The sequence below is a fragment of the Melanaphis sacchari genome, unplaced genomic scaffold (assembly GCF_002803265.2).
Source record: "Melanaphis sacchari strain LSU unplaced genomic scaffold, SCAv2.0 Contig66_pilon_pilon, whole genome shotgun sequence".
Lineage (NCBI taxonomy): Eukaryota > Metazoa > Arthropoda > Insecta > Hemiptera > Aphididae > Melanaphis > Melanaphis sacchari.
This window is the reverse complement of record NW_020271477.1, coordinates 518,359-536,007: the sequence shown is the minus strand read 5'-3', so window position 1 is coordinate 536,007 and position 17,649 is coordinate 518,359. Positions and strand designations below refer to the sequence as shown.

The 17,649-nt window shown below is 28.0% G+C and overlaps 1 protein-coding gene across 5 annotated transcripts in view; it reads left to right on the top strand.

Annotated features, from left to right (window-relative positions):
• LOC112600708 (apoptosis-stimulating of p53 protein 1) overlaps nt 1–16,329 on the top strand; it is a 101,963-nt gene extending 85,634 nt beyond the window's left edge. For 4 of the 5 annotated variants that reach the window (XM_025348017.1, XM_025348016.1, XM_025348015.1 and 1 more), the window contains 9 exons: nt 42–839; nt 939–1,023; nt 1,647–2,185; nt 2,900–3,609; nt 7,591–7,751; nt 9,081–9,214; nt 12,344–12,510; nt 12,830–13,029; nt 16,134–16,328. In XM_025348017.1, coding sequence (XP_025203802.1) covers nt 42–839; nt 939–1,023; nt 1,647–2,185; nt 2,900–3,609; nt 7,591–7,751; nt 9,081–9,214; nt 12,344–12,510; nt 12,830–13,029; nt 16,134–16,178 — 2,839 coding nt within the window. In that variant the 3' untranslated portion in view covers nt 16,179–16,328. Of the gene's footprint in view, nt 1–41; nt 840–938; nt 1,024–1,646; nt 2,186–2,899; nt 3,610–7,590; nt 7,752–9,080; nt 9,215–12,343; nt 12,511–12,829; nt 13,030–16,133 lie in introns of all 5 variants that reach the window. The other variant, XM_025348014.1, reaches the window with a different exon arrangement.
• The last annotated feature ends 1,320 nt before the right edge of the window (nt 16,330–17,649 follow it).

Below are 17,649 nucleotides of genomic sequence, written 5' to 3'. Positions count from 1 at the left end.
CAACAAATATACTAAAATGTATATTTTTTTTTTTATTAAAGATCTCTGGGCGGTCTGGGTAAACAAATGATGCCGTTGTGCGATGGTAAAATGAATGGTGGTGGTGGCAATGTTGCAGCCATTGAGCCGTTTAATCATATACCGGACGCGATGAGCAAAAATTCAATGTTACGCAAGTCCGAAGATAACATTCTTAGTCATGCCACGGTCAACGGCGACCCACAGTCATATGGTGGACGGTCCAGTAGGCCTGAGCAAAAATCAATGTCTCAGCAGCCTCTGGTCCAGAAACCGATGATGGACCCATACCAACAACAATACCCACCGTCAAATAACAATTACAAAATTGAACAACAGACAAACGGTAACCCAGGTGATCTCGCATATTTTGGGGGTAGCAAGTTTGACCCTAAATACCAGACATTACCCTACAATACCAAATTTTCACCATTGGCCAACTTCAGTGGAAATCAATCGGCGATCCAACAGCATCAACATCAGCAACAACAGCAACAACATCATCATCATCACCAACAACAACATAACCAACAGCAACAGAACCAGCAGCAGCAACAACAACAGAACCAGCATCAACAGTGGTTTGGTCAACACGAAGATATGGCTGACGACATTAATAGAGACCTAGTCAATAATAACACCAACTGCTATGGAGCCGATCAAAAAATTAACGGAACGGCTCAAAATAAAAAGTCAGTTTTGGCCGGCCAAGTTTTAACAAACCTGGGTCAAAATTTACAAATGCAGAGTTCTAGCAGACCTATAAACGCTCAAGTATATCACACGAAACCACTCTCGTCGTCCAATCATGTTTCTCAAAGGTACAGTAGCATGTTTAATGCTTGTTTTTATAACATACATAATCATTTAACTATATTGTTTAATAAAATACTCTTCATTTTATCAATATTATGTTATAGGCCTTTAAACTATTCAATACACCATCCTCCGGTTCTAGTGACTAGAAGCCAACCAGTCGGCGGAACCGGGATAATAAATCATCAGGTAATTGAATCTTATTTGACATTATATTATATTTATTATTTTTCCCAAGAACATGACCTGTATAATATATATATAAATATTTCAATGTACATATATTACATTATATACACGTATTTATTTCGAATTCATTTATGCTAATGAATCGATTTAACTTGAAACCGTATTTTCACGTTGATTTAATAGTACCTACTTTATTTCATCCGGGTTTTGGTGAGAATGAAACACGGAGTATCAAAATGAATCATTTAGAGTATTAATCAAGACTATGTTGTTGTGCGCGTTTAACGTCAGAATAATCGTTATGTAGAGGGATTAAGGCGTTTTACAACGATTAATAATATCGCCCTTATCGCAGTGGTTGTTATAGTCCGTCAATTCGAGTCTTAAAAAGAGCCTACAGGTTTTCCTTTCGTATAATAGTCTAATACAAGGTTTTGGTAATGTATATATAGGCGTACGAAATTCAAGACGAACTTAATTTAATATCCCGTAATTCAATTTCGAAGAATAATATATAATAACTTTAAGGCGTGGTTCACCACTGCTGTAATGTGATTTTCTATCATATGCTTTATTATTTTGCTACTAAAATAATAGTATCAATAAACCAATTTTTTCTTTAGAAACCGACAAGCAGTGTGTCGCCCATTTATCAAACGTCTTCGACCAAGGTACAGCCGGTGCAGCCTCAAGTATTAAATTCCATGGCAACGAACCAAGTGGTTTCTAAAGAATCAAAACAACCGATTAGGGTAGCGGTAGAGTCTGAACAACCGGTTGGTACGGACCGGGCTGGCAGCCCTCCGACCGTCGGAAAACCGGCGTTACCCCCCAAACCTCCTCCACCACTTGTCAAGACTTGTACGCCTCCACCGCCACCGAGGCAAAACGCTTACCATCACCACATATCTCAGTATCACCAACCAGACCCGTTGTCGGAAGACGGGGGTCTAGGAGGAGCTAGCAGTGGCCGCACGTACTATACCGACTCCAGACCAGCGCCACTTCAAAAAGACTTGACGCCTCCCCCGCCGCGGATACCCAACGGTGGCATTGCTGGAGCGTCAATCAAGCCTGGCTTTGGAAACGTGGTGGATTCGTCAGAGTCCGACAACTCGTCAAGTTCAGCATCCATGCGATCAACGTTCGGTAGCAATGTCAAGTGAGTGTTATAATGTTTACAACGTATAAAATATTATCAAAATTATTATTGCGACATGCAGTGTGAAAAATATTCTAGTTTAAGTGAAAATTATGAAAATTACTGTTCTTAATGTAGAAAAAGTTTATGTTATCTATGTGTATTTATAATATTATCACATAACGCGCGTGTCCTTATTTTTTTTCGGTATAAAGACTCAATTAAAATCAGCACTACCATTAAGAGCTCTTTATTTTAATGTAGAATATATATATATATATAGTTACTAGTTTAATTACTATTTATGTCATCCAGTAAAATTAAGGGAATATCAGCGATTATTTATTTTCTTTATTAAATTATGCATTGGTCAACATAGATAAAATATTTTTCATAATTTTTAAGTTACATTAGAGTAAAATCACTTATTACAAAAATTATAAAAGATAATATTTTTGAGAATTTGACATGTTAGTCTTATATTTTATTATTTGGCTTTATATTCGATTTTTTTTTTTTCTAGTAAATTTAAATAAATAATAAATTATTTTGAAACGATTTTTATTTTATACCCTCAAAAATATTATTTTCTATAATTTTTGTAATAAGTAATTTTAATCTAAGACAAATTAAAAAAAAATTGTATTGAGTTAATGCATTTTATCTATGTGTGCGTTTTTAGATGTATAATATCTATGATAATATAATTGGAATATTTGTTTCTTCACTGTCTAGAAGTGGTGAACATCTGTTGGATAGCGTGCGGTCTGTGAACATATCAACTACTAAAGGAACACCTCCCCCTCCACCTCCACCACCACCATTACAACCACAACAGTCGTCTATTACGGTAGCTGCGTCTCCAATCGAATCAAAGGATCAGCAACAACAGCAGCCACCATCCCACGAAGCAAAACTCTCCTCTAGACTGCCATCACTCTTGCTCAGCCGAACCACTTCTTATCCAGTGACAGATATCGTTGGGAGCGAGAGCAAAGTCAACAATAACCACCATCATCTTATCCATCATCACAATAACATTAACAATAACCATCAGACAGTGCAACACCGAATCTCCGTCGCACCACCTCAACAGCAGCAGCAGCAGCAGCAGCAACAACAACAACAACAACAACAACAACAACAACAACAACAACAACAACCAGCACAGATTCCGTCAGTTATTGGTACTTCCACCACTACCACCTCATCAACTGTCAGGCAACTAGATCCTCAGGCTGCAGCGACCGATGAAACGGACAGAGCACGAGCAGTTAGTGTCGCCCAGCGCATTGACGAACTGGAGACACGTTTTGGTGGTGGAGGCAACAACATAGGTGTTGTTGGATGTGGTGGGTCTTCGTCCACTGACGATACCAGTAATAGCAACCACAGTTCTTCATCGCCGGACTCTGGCCAAGACTCGGGCAGAGACGACATATCCGGTAAGAGTTCGTTAAAAAATTAAATGAAAAACAATAACTTTCTTACAAAAATGTCATTATATTTATCATTACTTTCTAACTTTAAAAGGAAGATTTTATTTTACGCACATTGATATATGTAGAAACAGGGTTTTGCAAAGATTTTATTAGGTTCATTAGATGTTTGTTATTAAATATTTCTCGTTATTAAAAAACATATTTAAAATGTATACGCTGTGTTTTATCCTTTTATAGTCAAGTATTGTCTATCAATAATGTTTTACAAATTTGAATAATATTCTTAAAAATATCCTATAAATTAAAATATTAAGTTCCAAAATAGAATTTCAAATTAAGTTTCTATTAAAATCTTTTCCGTTCGTATAAAATATTATTAGTCTAAATAATAACAATCGTAAACACCCAAGAGTTTGTTTAAATTTTTTATTTCGATGTTCAAACACTCAAATACATCCCACGTTAAATTGTACAAATACCTGGACTTCAATCAAGCAGCATCTATTTATATATGTTCATGTTTTCGGCAACTTAAGTTTGTAGTATCGAAATAATAGGTATAATAATATTATAAATGAGATTTTCACATTGTTGAAATATTATTTTGTTCGTGACGTTGACTTGTTAATGCGTATTGTTAATATTGTATGAAATTTACAATACTATACTGAATTGTATTCTTCCTAATTTACTTTTAATCTCTCGAGGCACTGTGCGTCAGTACGTTATCTTAAAGAATAAATTCTTCAAAATTGCATTATTTTCTTTATATTTTTTATTTTGTACTTAAAAGAATTATATCAGAAATTCTACTTTTAAAATGTCATCGACCACAAAACTACAGGATTCGAACGAATTATAAGTTTAAAAATAGTATGGGAATTCAATAAAAAATACTCGTTTTTTTTTTTTTTTGATAAAACACGTATCTTTGTAGGATATAAAATATAACGCACGACGAGTGTCTCGAAATATAATCTAATAATAATAAATAATTCAATCTATGAACAACAAATGCGAAGAAAAGGTAACGCTATATAACATTATTATCTAGGATGAAATTTGCTTTTGATCTGACTATTTACGGGCAACTGAGCTATAGAAGAAAATAATATGCTAATTCATGGTTCGATAATCCATGCCCGATTTATATATATATATATATATATATATATATATATTGTACAACATATAGACGTATAGCGTAGTAAGTATATTATAATGCTCGCGGGAGGTAAACTACAGATCGTTTAGGCTAATGGGTTTCTATGTCGAATTTACTCTTATACGTACGCCACAACGCCGGAACATAATATAACATTGCGCGTAAATTTGAATTTGATTTAAATATGTTTTATTTGTAGCTCCTATACTAAATCATTTACACTTTACGTACAACATTTTTGGAGATTGTATTATTTACTAATTAAATGCTTCAACAATGAATTAGTCAACATGTTTCTTTTTAAATTTTACGGAATACAATTTTGATTGAAAAAGAATATAATTATTTGATATTTTACCAAAAGTTTAAATACCACTATTGTTACTTGTTGTTTGTTAGTTTGATAAAAACGATCAACGAAACAACTATTCATAAATATTTTTCCCAAAATATTATGTGGTGAGTTCTTCGTTTTATTTATTTATTTTTTTTTTTGTCTCTTATTATGTTTCAAATCAGAAAAAATTCTAATCTTTATGAAAAATTGAATATTATCGGTTCTTTTAGATTAATACTGTAAAACTTTCATTAGTTTTCAAAATAACTGAGAAGATCTAATATAAAATTTATTTTGCTTTAATTCAAAAATAAGTTTTTTTTTTTCATAAAAGTTATTTAATTTTTCATAATATTTTCATATTATATGTTTCTAGATATAATATAATGTTTCAAATGTTTTTTTTATTTTTGAGGCATTTAATATAATAAATATATTTTTTTAATTATGTTGAAAAAATTATTTTTTCTCATTCTCTCATTCTGGAAAAATATGTAATACAAGATTTCTTATAAATTATTTATGTTGCAATTTAAAAATATTTAAAGTAAGCATATTATCTATATGAAAAATATGCTCACTTTTTTTAGATCTTTGTAGTTTAAAAATTTATGAAATTGAAAGTTTGAACAAAAAAAAAAATTAACTTCCACTAACAATTTAGTCGTATGGGGCTTAACGTTTTTCACTATTACGTATATTTTATTATGTTCCATACATACATGATATTATCAAATCATTTAGAAATTCTTTAAGCTTTTTGCATCACAATTATTTTATTCACTCATTATTCCAAAATATATTTATGTTTTTAAAAATATTTTTTTATCGTTAAAATTTATTAAGTTTTTTTTTTTCTAAATGACAACATACTCTTTTAATTTCATATTCTTAAGTAACATAATATTTCGAGCATTTTCATAGAAAAAAATTAAAATTCAGAGGAGTATTATATTGGTTATAAGTATTTAAAATTATTTTCAAAAATTTTAATACATTTTAAAATAATGAATGCTATTAATACATGTCAATATATGATATTGTCTATAAAAATGTGTTCAATACATCTTAGTACATATTGTAATTACATAATATAGTAATTTATAGTAATAAAAATAAATCATAAAATAGATTTAGTGATAAAAACTAAAACACCGTTTTCGTTCAAAATCATAATTTGTTGTTTTAAATTATATTTGCTGAATTCAAATTTTATAACTATAAAAATCCCCATACTAGTGACCTACTGCATTGCATTGTAATGACTAGTATAAGTGAAATCTAACACTGCATTTTGAAGGTTTTTTTTTGAATTAATTAATTGTATGCGATTTAAAACAATTATTTATTTATGGAGACTATGATTTATTTTTTAAAGAGAGAAAATTTAATTTATCGAGTTAAAGGTATAGACTATTTGCGCATAAAAATACGATTTTAGTTGCTTACATATAATATTGAAGAATTTAATATAATGTTCAATTATATAACTTTTAAGCAATTTTATTACAATATATAAAAAATAAATATTTTTCTTAGAAAAATTAGAATTATACGGATTTTACGTCAACTAACCGGTAAAATATATCATTGTAACAATATCCTAATTCCCAACACTCATTTGACGATATTATGACGACAAACCTTTTGAATATTACACAACGCCATTTTTAATGATATTAGACGATTTCGTTATTTTTATTTCCATTACTTTAAGTTGCATATGACTTTACTATAATATTTAATAGATACGCACCATAAAATAAAGTGTCTTATACTTATGTGTTTAAATCGAGAAACTTTGTTTGGATTTATCACGTTATGACGTATAATATAAAAGTGTGTAATGTGTACCTACCTATTAAATTATCTCTAAACCACACTGATACGGTTTAACATAGATTTATATGTAAATGTATACGAAAGTAAAACTACTAAAATAACTCACATTGCGAGCGTTTAGGTGTAACATTTCGCTTATTGCTGACGGTTGTGCACATATCAATATAATATTATTGTTTTCCAATTCACCTAAGGTTTGTTAGTTTAGTCATTCAACCTGCATATTATAACATTCAATTGAAAACTACTACGTATTATTATTATTGTTATTATTATTATTTTTTTTTTTTTTTGGTTGATTTCATGTGATAATATGTTAGGTAAGAAATAGAATACACCTTTTCGACTTTATCGGATAATACAAATTTTATAGTTTTGTTCAATACGATTTCATATGAATTTTAGCCTATATTTTCTATCGATGTTTAAAGACAAAAATGTTAGTATTAAGAAAGAAGCGAGTCTTTTTTATTAATATTTTATCACATACTATACTCGTATATATAGTATTATTATATACCTATAAATTAAATCACTTATTTTGTCGAGTATCCTCCGATTACGTATTTTTGTGGTTTATCGACTTACGAAATTATATTGAATTGTTGCGCATCCAGTAATATTGTGTATGTCTTTGCAGTAGAGTGCAGGAACAGGTTGATTGTACGGAAAAAAGGCAATCTCAAGGAGTCGGGCGGAAGTATCGGTCATAAGCGACGGGTATCATTCGACCCGCTTGCATTGCTGCTAGACGCCTCGTTGGAGGGTGAACTCGAGCTGGTTATGCGAACCGCTGAACAAGTGAGTGTACTGATTATTATAAATATTATTACTATTTAAATTACATACATGTCTCGACAGCAAAAGTTTTCTATATAGGTTTTTTTTTTATTTACGAGATATACCTAATCGTGTTTTGCCATCTGATGGTTAGGAGGTTGGTGTTCGGGAAATTGGGTATAAGCGGAGATATTAAGTTATTTCAAACTAATTTTCAATTATCGAATTCAGTGTAACGTGTATACTGAATATATATGCATTTAATAGGATTAGATAGGTATATATACAGAGTGTTTTATCAAATAACATTGATTCTTTAAAAATGTATTTAACGTTTTTGAAAATATATTTTTACATAACTTTCAGTCCAAATAAAATAATATTTTTATCGTTTTAGTTTTTTAATGTTTTACTTTCTTAAAAGACAATATATATTTTTAAGTAGAATATTTTTTTGGAGTTTGTTCATATATAAAAATCAAAATTCGAACGAGTAGTTTATGAGTTATAAGTATTTTAAGTTTAGGTGAACTGCGTAATACGATTAAACCTTACAAAACGTTGGTCTATTACTTCACTCACTTAAACTTTAAATACTTATAAGTTATAACTCATAAAATATTCGCCAGAATTTCGATTTTTAGGTATTCAAATATTTCAAAAAATATTCTGAATCAGAATGTGAAATTGATAAATTATTTTTGTCATTCAAAAAGTAAAAATTATAACGACAAAAATATTTAAATAAATAAACAGACTTATCAAATAATTTAAACTATGCGTACTGCTCATTCTGTGAATTGCTTTACGATATAGCTTTCACATCAACATTATATTACATATTTATTCGAAATTAACAGTTTTATCTAAATCAATGTATAAATTAAAAGTAAAACATAGTACTTAAAATAATATCCAAAAATGGTAGTTAGTATTGGGTGCAGTATATAATAATAATAGTCCCTTGTGTATATAAGTTGTAGTTTATTATGTGTAGAGTATCTTGTAACACAGACAGACATAATTCTGTTTGGTCTTTATATGGTTCTTAAAGAAATATAGGTAATATAATATAAAAAAGTTTTTTCGAAAGAAAATAGATTTTTTCAGAGCATTATGTAAAATAAAATATATTCAAAAATCTTAATACATTATGAAATAATATGTGTTGTTTGATGAAAGAATTACTTAGTTTATTATATACGTATAATTATATGTATATGTATAATATGTATATATATATATATTTATGAAATCAATAATATATTTTGAATTTCTTTCTGAAAAACTTCTAAAACGTTTAACTGTGTAAATTGTTTATTAATATCATTGTATTATTATTTATTTTAGGTGGGAGATCCCAGCGCAGCCAATGATGAAGGAATAACTGCGCTACACAATGCCATATGCGCCGGCCATATAGACATTGTTAAGTTTTTAGTTAAGTTTGGTTGTGATGTAAACGCCCAAGATTCCGACGGATGGTGAGTATATAAAATCAATAGCATAATGTAAATATAGTCTGTTATGTTTGGATTTTAAGGGTTGTATAGTATTTATTATTTTATTAACCTTTATTTAAAAAAAAAAAAAAAAAAATGTTATTTATATAATATACTGAAAATTTAAAGGTTTGTAACATATGTTATATTTAAAAATTATATGCAAATCTACAGAAGGTTATTTAAAATATAAACTATACAGAAAAGTTTTTAATATTATTTAAGATAATTACAAATAACAACATTAAAATACACTTAACCTGACTTTTTTAAGTTTTGAATAAAATTTATAACTTTTAAGACTAAACTATATAAATTTTATATCTATTTAGAATACAATGATAATCTTAGATTTAAAATGATTTAGATCATATTTATTATCGAAATTAGACTATTGCAAAATCAATACAGATATAGTTATAAAATTGTTATATTCATATTTATAGTGATATTGAATGTTTTAAATTATATTTGATTAATTTTAATTTATTTTGAATTTTCCTCTTATTAAATACAATTTCTATCTAAGTATAATCTATAAAAGTATAAGACGTTGTAACGTTAAAATTCCGACAGTCGAAATATTGAAACTTATAAAATATTGAGATAATTATAATTTTTTCAATAAAAATATAAAAATTATACTTTAAGAATTTTAATTTTCTTATAGTAAAACATACATGTTTTTAATTAAATAATATTATAATATGTAAAGATAAAATGAAATAATGCATAAGTAGGTGGTAAATAATTTATAATCTTAATGATAATAATTTTGATTATTTTATTATAGTGTTTAAAACGAAAATAAATTATTTGTTCTTATAAATATTTTTGATTTTTAATTTTATTAGACAATTATGTTTATTACAAAAAAATGGTTACAATACATTTTTTTAATGTTTACTATGGTAATAATAAACTTTGATTTGTTAATATTTTGTTATTTTTCCATATTTTAATCTGTTGAAAAAACCATTGACGTTTCGACCGACTTCTCTAATTATCACATGTTTTATATTCTACATATAAAGTACCCATATTATTGCAAACATTTTTCATGGTTTTTGAATTCTAAATTTTATTTCTCTGATAAAAAATGTATAAATATACTCTATTCGAGGGTCGTATAATGACAAGTCATTCCACTGGATGACACATTTTCATTTTTATTTAGTAATAAATAGTAACCTTCTTTTATTAATGTTATCACTATTAATACCATGTGTCACGAAATGTATGTGTAATTTATTTGAATTAAATTTTTTTCTTATAAACTGATTTGTCACTTCCCTAAATTTGACAAATTGTATGTATAATTTAGAGCAATAAATGATTACCGAATATTAATTAATTTATAGCTTGTAAAAGTACTTAATGCTCAGCAGCTACTTAATAAAACGTCTGAAACCACCGCAATTAAAACTAGCGGAGTTCTATAAATGTATGAGCCAGATAAAATACTAAAAAATAATTTTCAAAAAAATTAAAATGATGTTAAAAAAAAAATGAATAATAAATAAACGAAAAATGTGAAATAACGTTTGAAAATAAAGGGTATGGCTAATCGCCTTTCTTAGTTTCAGTAGGACATTTTATAGTTATTAGGGGTCGTAGAATGGTTGTGATTATGTTTGTTTCACATGTCTGTAGCTGTCCACCTGAGCATGTTTGTACTCAGCTTCTCAAATTTTATACCAAACGGTTTTCATTATAGTTACATAAAATCTAAGGTTTATAAATATCGTTTAAGGTCCCTTAAATATTTAAATGAATCAATTTATAAAGAAATTCGCAAATAGCCCAATAAATGTTCAAAAAAGTTAAAATAAAATCTTATAATTAAAGTGTATAAATGAAATTGATGTTTTTTTTCGTAGCAATATATTTTTTTTTTAATTTAAAGTCTGTTTATAAGATTTATACGCTCAGTGCAAATATTATTATTATATTTTGTACTTATTGAATGATCTGATGACGAATTGTCGTTCATATTTGCATTGTTAAAGTAATTTATATTTAATTTACATACTCATGCTTTTTATCTATAATAAATTATAATAATTGACTTGGCTGTTAATGAAAAATCGAGTTTACAAAAATTGAAATATTCCCACCCGTAGATATTATATAATTAATAAATCTAAAACAATATTTTGCAGCGCGCATAGTAATCTTTCTACTTAATCATTTTTAATTAGTCTGTGTCCATTAGTACGATGAAAAAATAATTTTTCTTCTAGTTGCTCCGCAAATACAAATTGATATTTCTACCGCCATTCATATCATATAACATAGTATATTAAGTATTAGTAGTAATTAAATGATTAAATTACGTGCTAAACCTATGTATTATTGGATTACTATTATATTATTGTACCGAGTGAACATTTGTTAGATTACAGTTATATAACACTTATAAATATATATATATATATATATATAAACACGGGGTTATATTAAATCTATTAACGAACACAATAAGCTGTGAATATATATTTTATAATTAAGTTATTAAAACTCGTCATGCAATTCTTTTCATCGAACCCTTAAAAATCGATAAGTCTCGCAAGTCTGTTTAGTATATAGTCACTAGTCACTACGTAAGCATATATAAAACTCAGTCGTCGTCTACAAGTGTATATATATATATATATATATGTGTGTGTGTGTGTGTGTGTATTCAGTGAGAATTTTATTGCGAAATTGAATTTCTTATTTATAACGTAAAAAATAATCCAACTCAGTACAAAACAATATTTTATAAACTTGAAAGTTATGATATGCAATCATGCTATAAATCATAATTATATACTTTATTTTATGATGTCTATTTTCACGCTTGCTGGTTATTATAATATCATACTTTACATACTGAAATCTCAATATTTTAGTATGCAATTAAAATATAATTAAATGTGTGGCGTTGGCTAGTTAAGGTGAGCGTCGTCTTTCAGTGACCTGTCTTCGTATACTCACAAGTCACAGTTATTATTACTATATAACCCTCTACGGGCGTGATTCTTTTAAAACACGATTATATAATATCTAATAAGAAAGACCATATTAACTATAATTTACGATTGCTTATTTTTTTTTGGATGCCCATAGGACGCCATTACACTGTGCCGCCAGCTGTAACAACCTCGCCATGGTCCGATTTCTAGTGGAGCACGGGGCGTGCATATTTGCCACCACGTTGTCAGACCAGGAGACAGCCGCCGAAAAATGCGAGGAGGACGAAGAGGGTTTTGACGGGTGTTCAGAGTTTCTTTATAGTGAGTTAAATAATGCTTTTGTTTTTATTTTTAATTATTTGCCTTTATTGTAAACTCTTATCATCAACATCACAATTTACGACGCATTCTGCGTACGCCACCAAATTTGAAACTAACAGAATATTTTTATCCGAGTATAAAATGTTTGAAATCTAATTTATTTACTATGTTATACTTATATATGTACAAAATGATATATAACATAATTCTCGTAACAAAAAACAACATAATAATATAGTTATATAAATATAAATATTCATAAAACATTTACTAAAATATTAATCGTACTAAATTCTGAAACGCTATGTTATGTTTAAAGGTGTCCAAGAAAAGTTAGGCATAATGAACAACGGTGTAGTGTATGCAGTTTTCGGGTATGAGGCGCACAACCAGGATGAGTTAACTTTCGATGATGGCGACCGGATTGTCGTACTACGGAAAGGCGACGACACGGAAAGAGAATGGTGGTGGTCGAGGATTGACGACCGCGAAGGATACGTGCCACGAAATTTACTTGGGGTGAGTTTTCTTCTTTTTTATCAGCTCACACTAAAATTTATAGGTTACTAAAAAATTATTCATTATAGTTAATGTATATACTATATATTTAATTTATTTGTGCTTATGTTTTGAATAAGCTCCAGTAAAATCATCTATTGTAAAAATCATTGATAAAATAATTTATAACTTATCAATTTATCCAAATATTATCTCAAAATATAATTGAATATTTATTTCAATTTTCAATTTTAATATAAAATCGAGTAGGTACATATATATATAAAAAAAAAACAAACTTTTTAAATTTAAATCTTAATCAAAGCTGTATTAAATTATCAAGTGGTAATGTGGCCTATGATGAGTTTATGGAAACACGCTTTGTAATCTCTCAGGTTCCATACAATTGCCGCGTTGATATTATAATATTTTAGTCGGTTAATTGATTTTAATTGAAAAATTTCATTAATTCTTATTGCACGTGACATTTTCATCGTTCGACACTATTATTATATTAAACAAACATATATATTATATATTAAATTTCAAAGTTTCCCAGAAAAACATTTTACATGAATGAATATAACTTATACGATCGTTTCCATAAATGAGCTTTGATATATTATTATAAATATATTTAACATCATTATACTTTTATACCTGTCAAACATGATGGTAGTACACAACTGTGTTTTATTTTGAATTCAAAAGCAATTATATTAAATTAATAAACGCATAATATAATACTGTCAATAATGTTCTATTGGGCCAAAGTATTATCATGGTTTTGTTAGGAATACATTAAAAAAAAAAAAAAAAAAAATTATGTTTTTCTAATAAAAATATGTTTGGCTTAGAACGCGTTAATTTATTTTATTTTTGCTGTTTCAAAATAGTTATTGAAAAAAAAAATTATCTCTCATCACTGCAACACGTACATGTCTCCATTTGACGATTATTTACTTAGGATTTAAAAGGGTCATGTCAGAACTAATAGATTTCTAAGTTTCAGATTTCTTGTTAATTGAGTTGTATTATTGGATTTTTTCTTCATATTAATAGATTCTTCGGTGAAAAAAAAAATGATGTATAAATCCCCGTAACAAAAGATCTCAAATTAAACAGTTTAATGAAAATGTATATAAACGTAATTTTTCTAACTTTTCATTAAAATTTTTGGGGGAATAAAAAAATTAACAAAAAAATTGCTTACGTTCTCTAGTTTACTCGTATTATTTACGCATATATCAATTAATATAGGTATATATGTTACGGTAAATGATGTTATATCAGAAATTAACATTATTCGCCGGTTATTAACGTTATTTACCTACGAATGTGGGAATTATCGTTATTTTCTAGTGAATAACGTTAATAACCGTATGATTTGGGAAATTTTGATCTGATTATAAAATAAAAGAGGTTATTGCGGAAGATTTAAAAAAATAACCAAAGAACCAATCATCAAAGAAGACAAAATCGGAAATTAAATCATAAAAATCGCAGAAAAAAATTCGGAACTTGGTACTTAAATATTTTTTAATTATTTAACGATAAATTTCCGAATTTTAAATATAACAAAAATAAAACTAAAATATAAATATTTGAAAATTATTTTAAATATTTTTTTGATGATTGTCAAGAAAATATTTGTATTGTATGTAAAAATTCAAAAAAAAATTTAGAAAAACAAGGAGAGGAAATGATGAAATTTTCTAAAGAAAAGTTTCCTCAGCTTGAAATAGGCTTAACTGTATGTGTATTTATACCAAACGTTGATAGAGCTCGTGGTTCTATGCAAAATATACTATCAGTTGTCACTCAAGTTGAACATGATTTATACAAACTCTGTAAGTTAATTCTTAATGAAAAAATATACTATTAAAATTAAAATTTGTTTTATTATTTTATAAGTACGGAATATAGTTTTCTTAAATATTATTTCACATGCCAAAAATAGCTGTTTGCAAATAAAATCTATTAGACATGGACAATGTGATAAAATTAGCATATGGTAGACAGTTGACACTGAGGGAAGTAGCTAGTAATAATTCGGTTGCGAGCCCTCGAAGGTACCAGCGTTGTCATTGCAAGACTAGTTGTAATAATAATAAGCATTGTGCCTACCTTGGGGCTGAAAAATTATGTTATATTAAATGTCATGGGAGTAAAACTTGTAAAAATAAATAAAAAATAATAATGCATTTATTCTATTTTTAAAAATATCTGGGTACTTACATAATTTTTCAAATTGTAGTATTTGAGATTCATGCGCTTATCTGATTTATAACATCAATTACCTGTGTATTTGGTCATTAACGTGATTATCCAGTTTATAACGATAATTACCTGTATATTTGGTAAATAACGTTAATAACCGGTGAATAACGTTAATTTCCATTTAACATCATTTACCGTAACATATACAATATCACATATTTTAAGTTATTATTATATTATAAAATAAGCTTCTGGTTAATAACGTAATACGAAATGGACTCCACTAATATAGTCTGCAACGAACGTTTCTTTTGCACCACTGAACTCCCATCCACACGTTTAATAATAACCGTGTACATGCAACTGGATATAGTAAGTTAATTCGTGCGTGCACGTCATATGTATATGCGTGTATGTGCCAGTGTGGTTGCTCCAGAGTTAGATCTTATGTTTTAGTGGGTATAGGGCAAAGGTTTGCACAAAACTTTATTACATGTTATCTTATATACCTAGAATTTATCACTAGTGCGCGTGCATTGTGAAGAAGTTCGCTCTCCTTATCCAATTTTATGATAAACATAATCGTTTACATAATATTATTAAGTTTTTTATGAATCCCTATTCAATACTCACTAATATTTTCAAATCTATATTATAAAATATTATTAAGTGACTACAAGCAATGCTATGCAAATCATGATTGGATGTTTACCAGGAGACGGAAATGCCCCAGTTTTACTCCCCCCAATATTAATTTTAAAGTGACGTGTGCGTATATATTGTGTGTGTACGAAATTGAATTTAAAGCATTTCACTGGCAACTGACGTGATTGCTATTTTACGCGCCGAAACTGTTTATTAAATGGTGTAATAGAACGGGCGTTTGTTGTCCTTTTGTTTTTCAGCTTTACCCGAGAGTGATCGGTGGCAAAAAATCGGTGACCGAATGACAATCCGCTTTAGTGGCAACGGCGATATCACCCGTCAAGAAGCTGATCGATTCTTGGGTCCCCCCAAAATCATATCATACAACGATATCATTCTTATTGTGTTAGACTTTCTCATATCTATAACGTTATTATATATATTATATATATTATTATTATTATTATTATTATTATGATTATTTTATATTTTTTTAACAATTTTATTTGGAATTATTGTTTTTTTTTTTTTTTTTAATTACAGAAAACACACTTCATTTATTTATTTATTATTTCTATAATTATCATTATTAATATTATTTTGTTGTAATTTAAGACCAAAGTTTATTTATGCGTTTTGACCATGACAAATTTTATGAAAGCATTATCGCGGTGTATATATCGTATAGTAATTTTATAATAATTTAGTTGACAAAAAAAAAAAAAAAACTTTAAATTTGTAATCCATATACATATTCTTATTCGATCATTGAAAAGTTCACGCACTCAAGTACGTGACATATATATATATATATATATATATTATATTATGTAATTTTGTATTTACGTTGAACGTGCATAAATTGTTTTTGAATGTTTTTTTTTTTTATTTATTTATTTTATGTTTTCCTAAGTGTTTTCACGTTTATATGAGTACATTAAACTAAACATCATCATATTTGTATCATATATTATAGTATTTTGACTAAAAATTTTTTTTCTAAGTATTGTGATGTATAAAAATAGTATAAAACGTATTTCTTTTCTTTGTTGTTTATCCAATATTATTGTTATTGAAATAAATTTTTATTATTATACGATCGAGTTACAGTACCTATACGAGTATCACAACGAGTATAATATCAAGTAGTCGCGTATCAATAATAACAATACACTATTATTACTATGTGCGTTGCTATTATAACTAACAAATTACTAAAGAATGCGTATTTACGATACATTCTACGAAATAATTTATTTCATCCCGGTTATCGTGCATATTTCTTTAAATATTTATTATTTCCCGGAGAAAGTATAATGTGATATGTATATAAGAAATATATTCGTGTTTTGGCGTCAATAGAGAAGATTGTGTTCGGGACCACTCAAGCGCAACGTACTCGAAAATTGAACGGAGTTGAGGAAAATAATAATAGCGATAAAAATAGACGAATTTAAACTCGCCATTTTTATCGAAATAAAACCTTTGAACCCTCGGCGACGTGAACAATTTTGAATGGTACTTTTTATACATTTTTGAGGTTCGCAAAGTCGTACGGAGTCTGAAAACATAAAATAACAACACGGATTGGATTAATTAGGAAGAAAATAATTTTACTCACGAAATGTTCAACGTCCGCCGTGGTAACATACTAATTTATTATTATTACCACGAAACAAGTAGGTATATTAAACATTTGTGCGTATGTGTATGTATATACACACAAGTTATTCGGAATTCTACGTTACTAAATATGTGTGGATTGCAAACGATTTT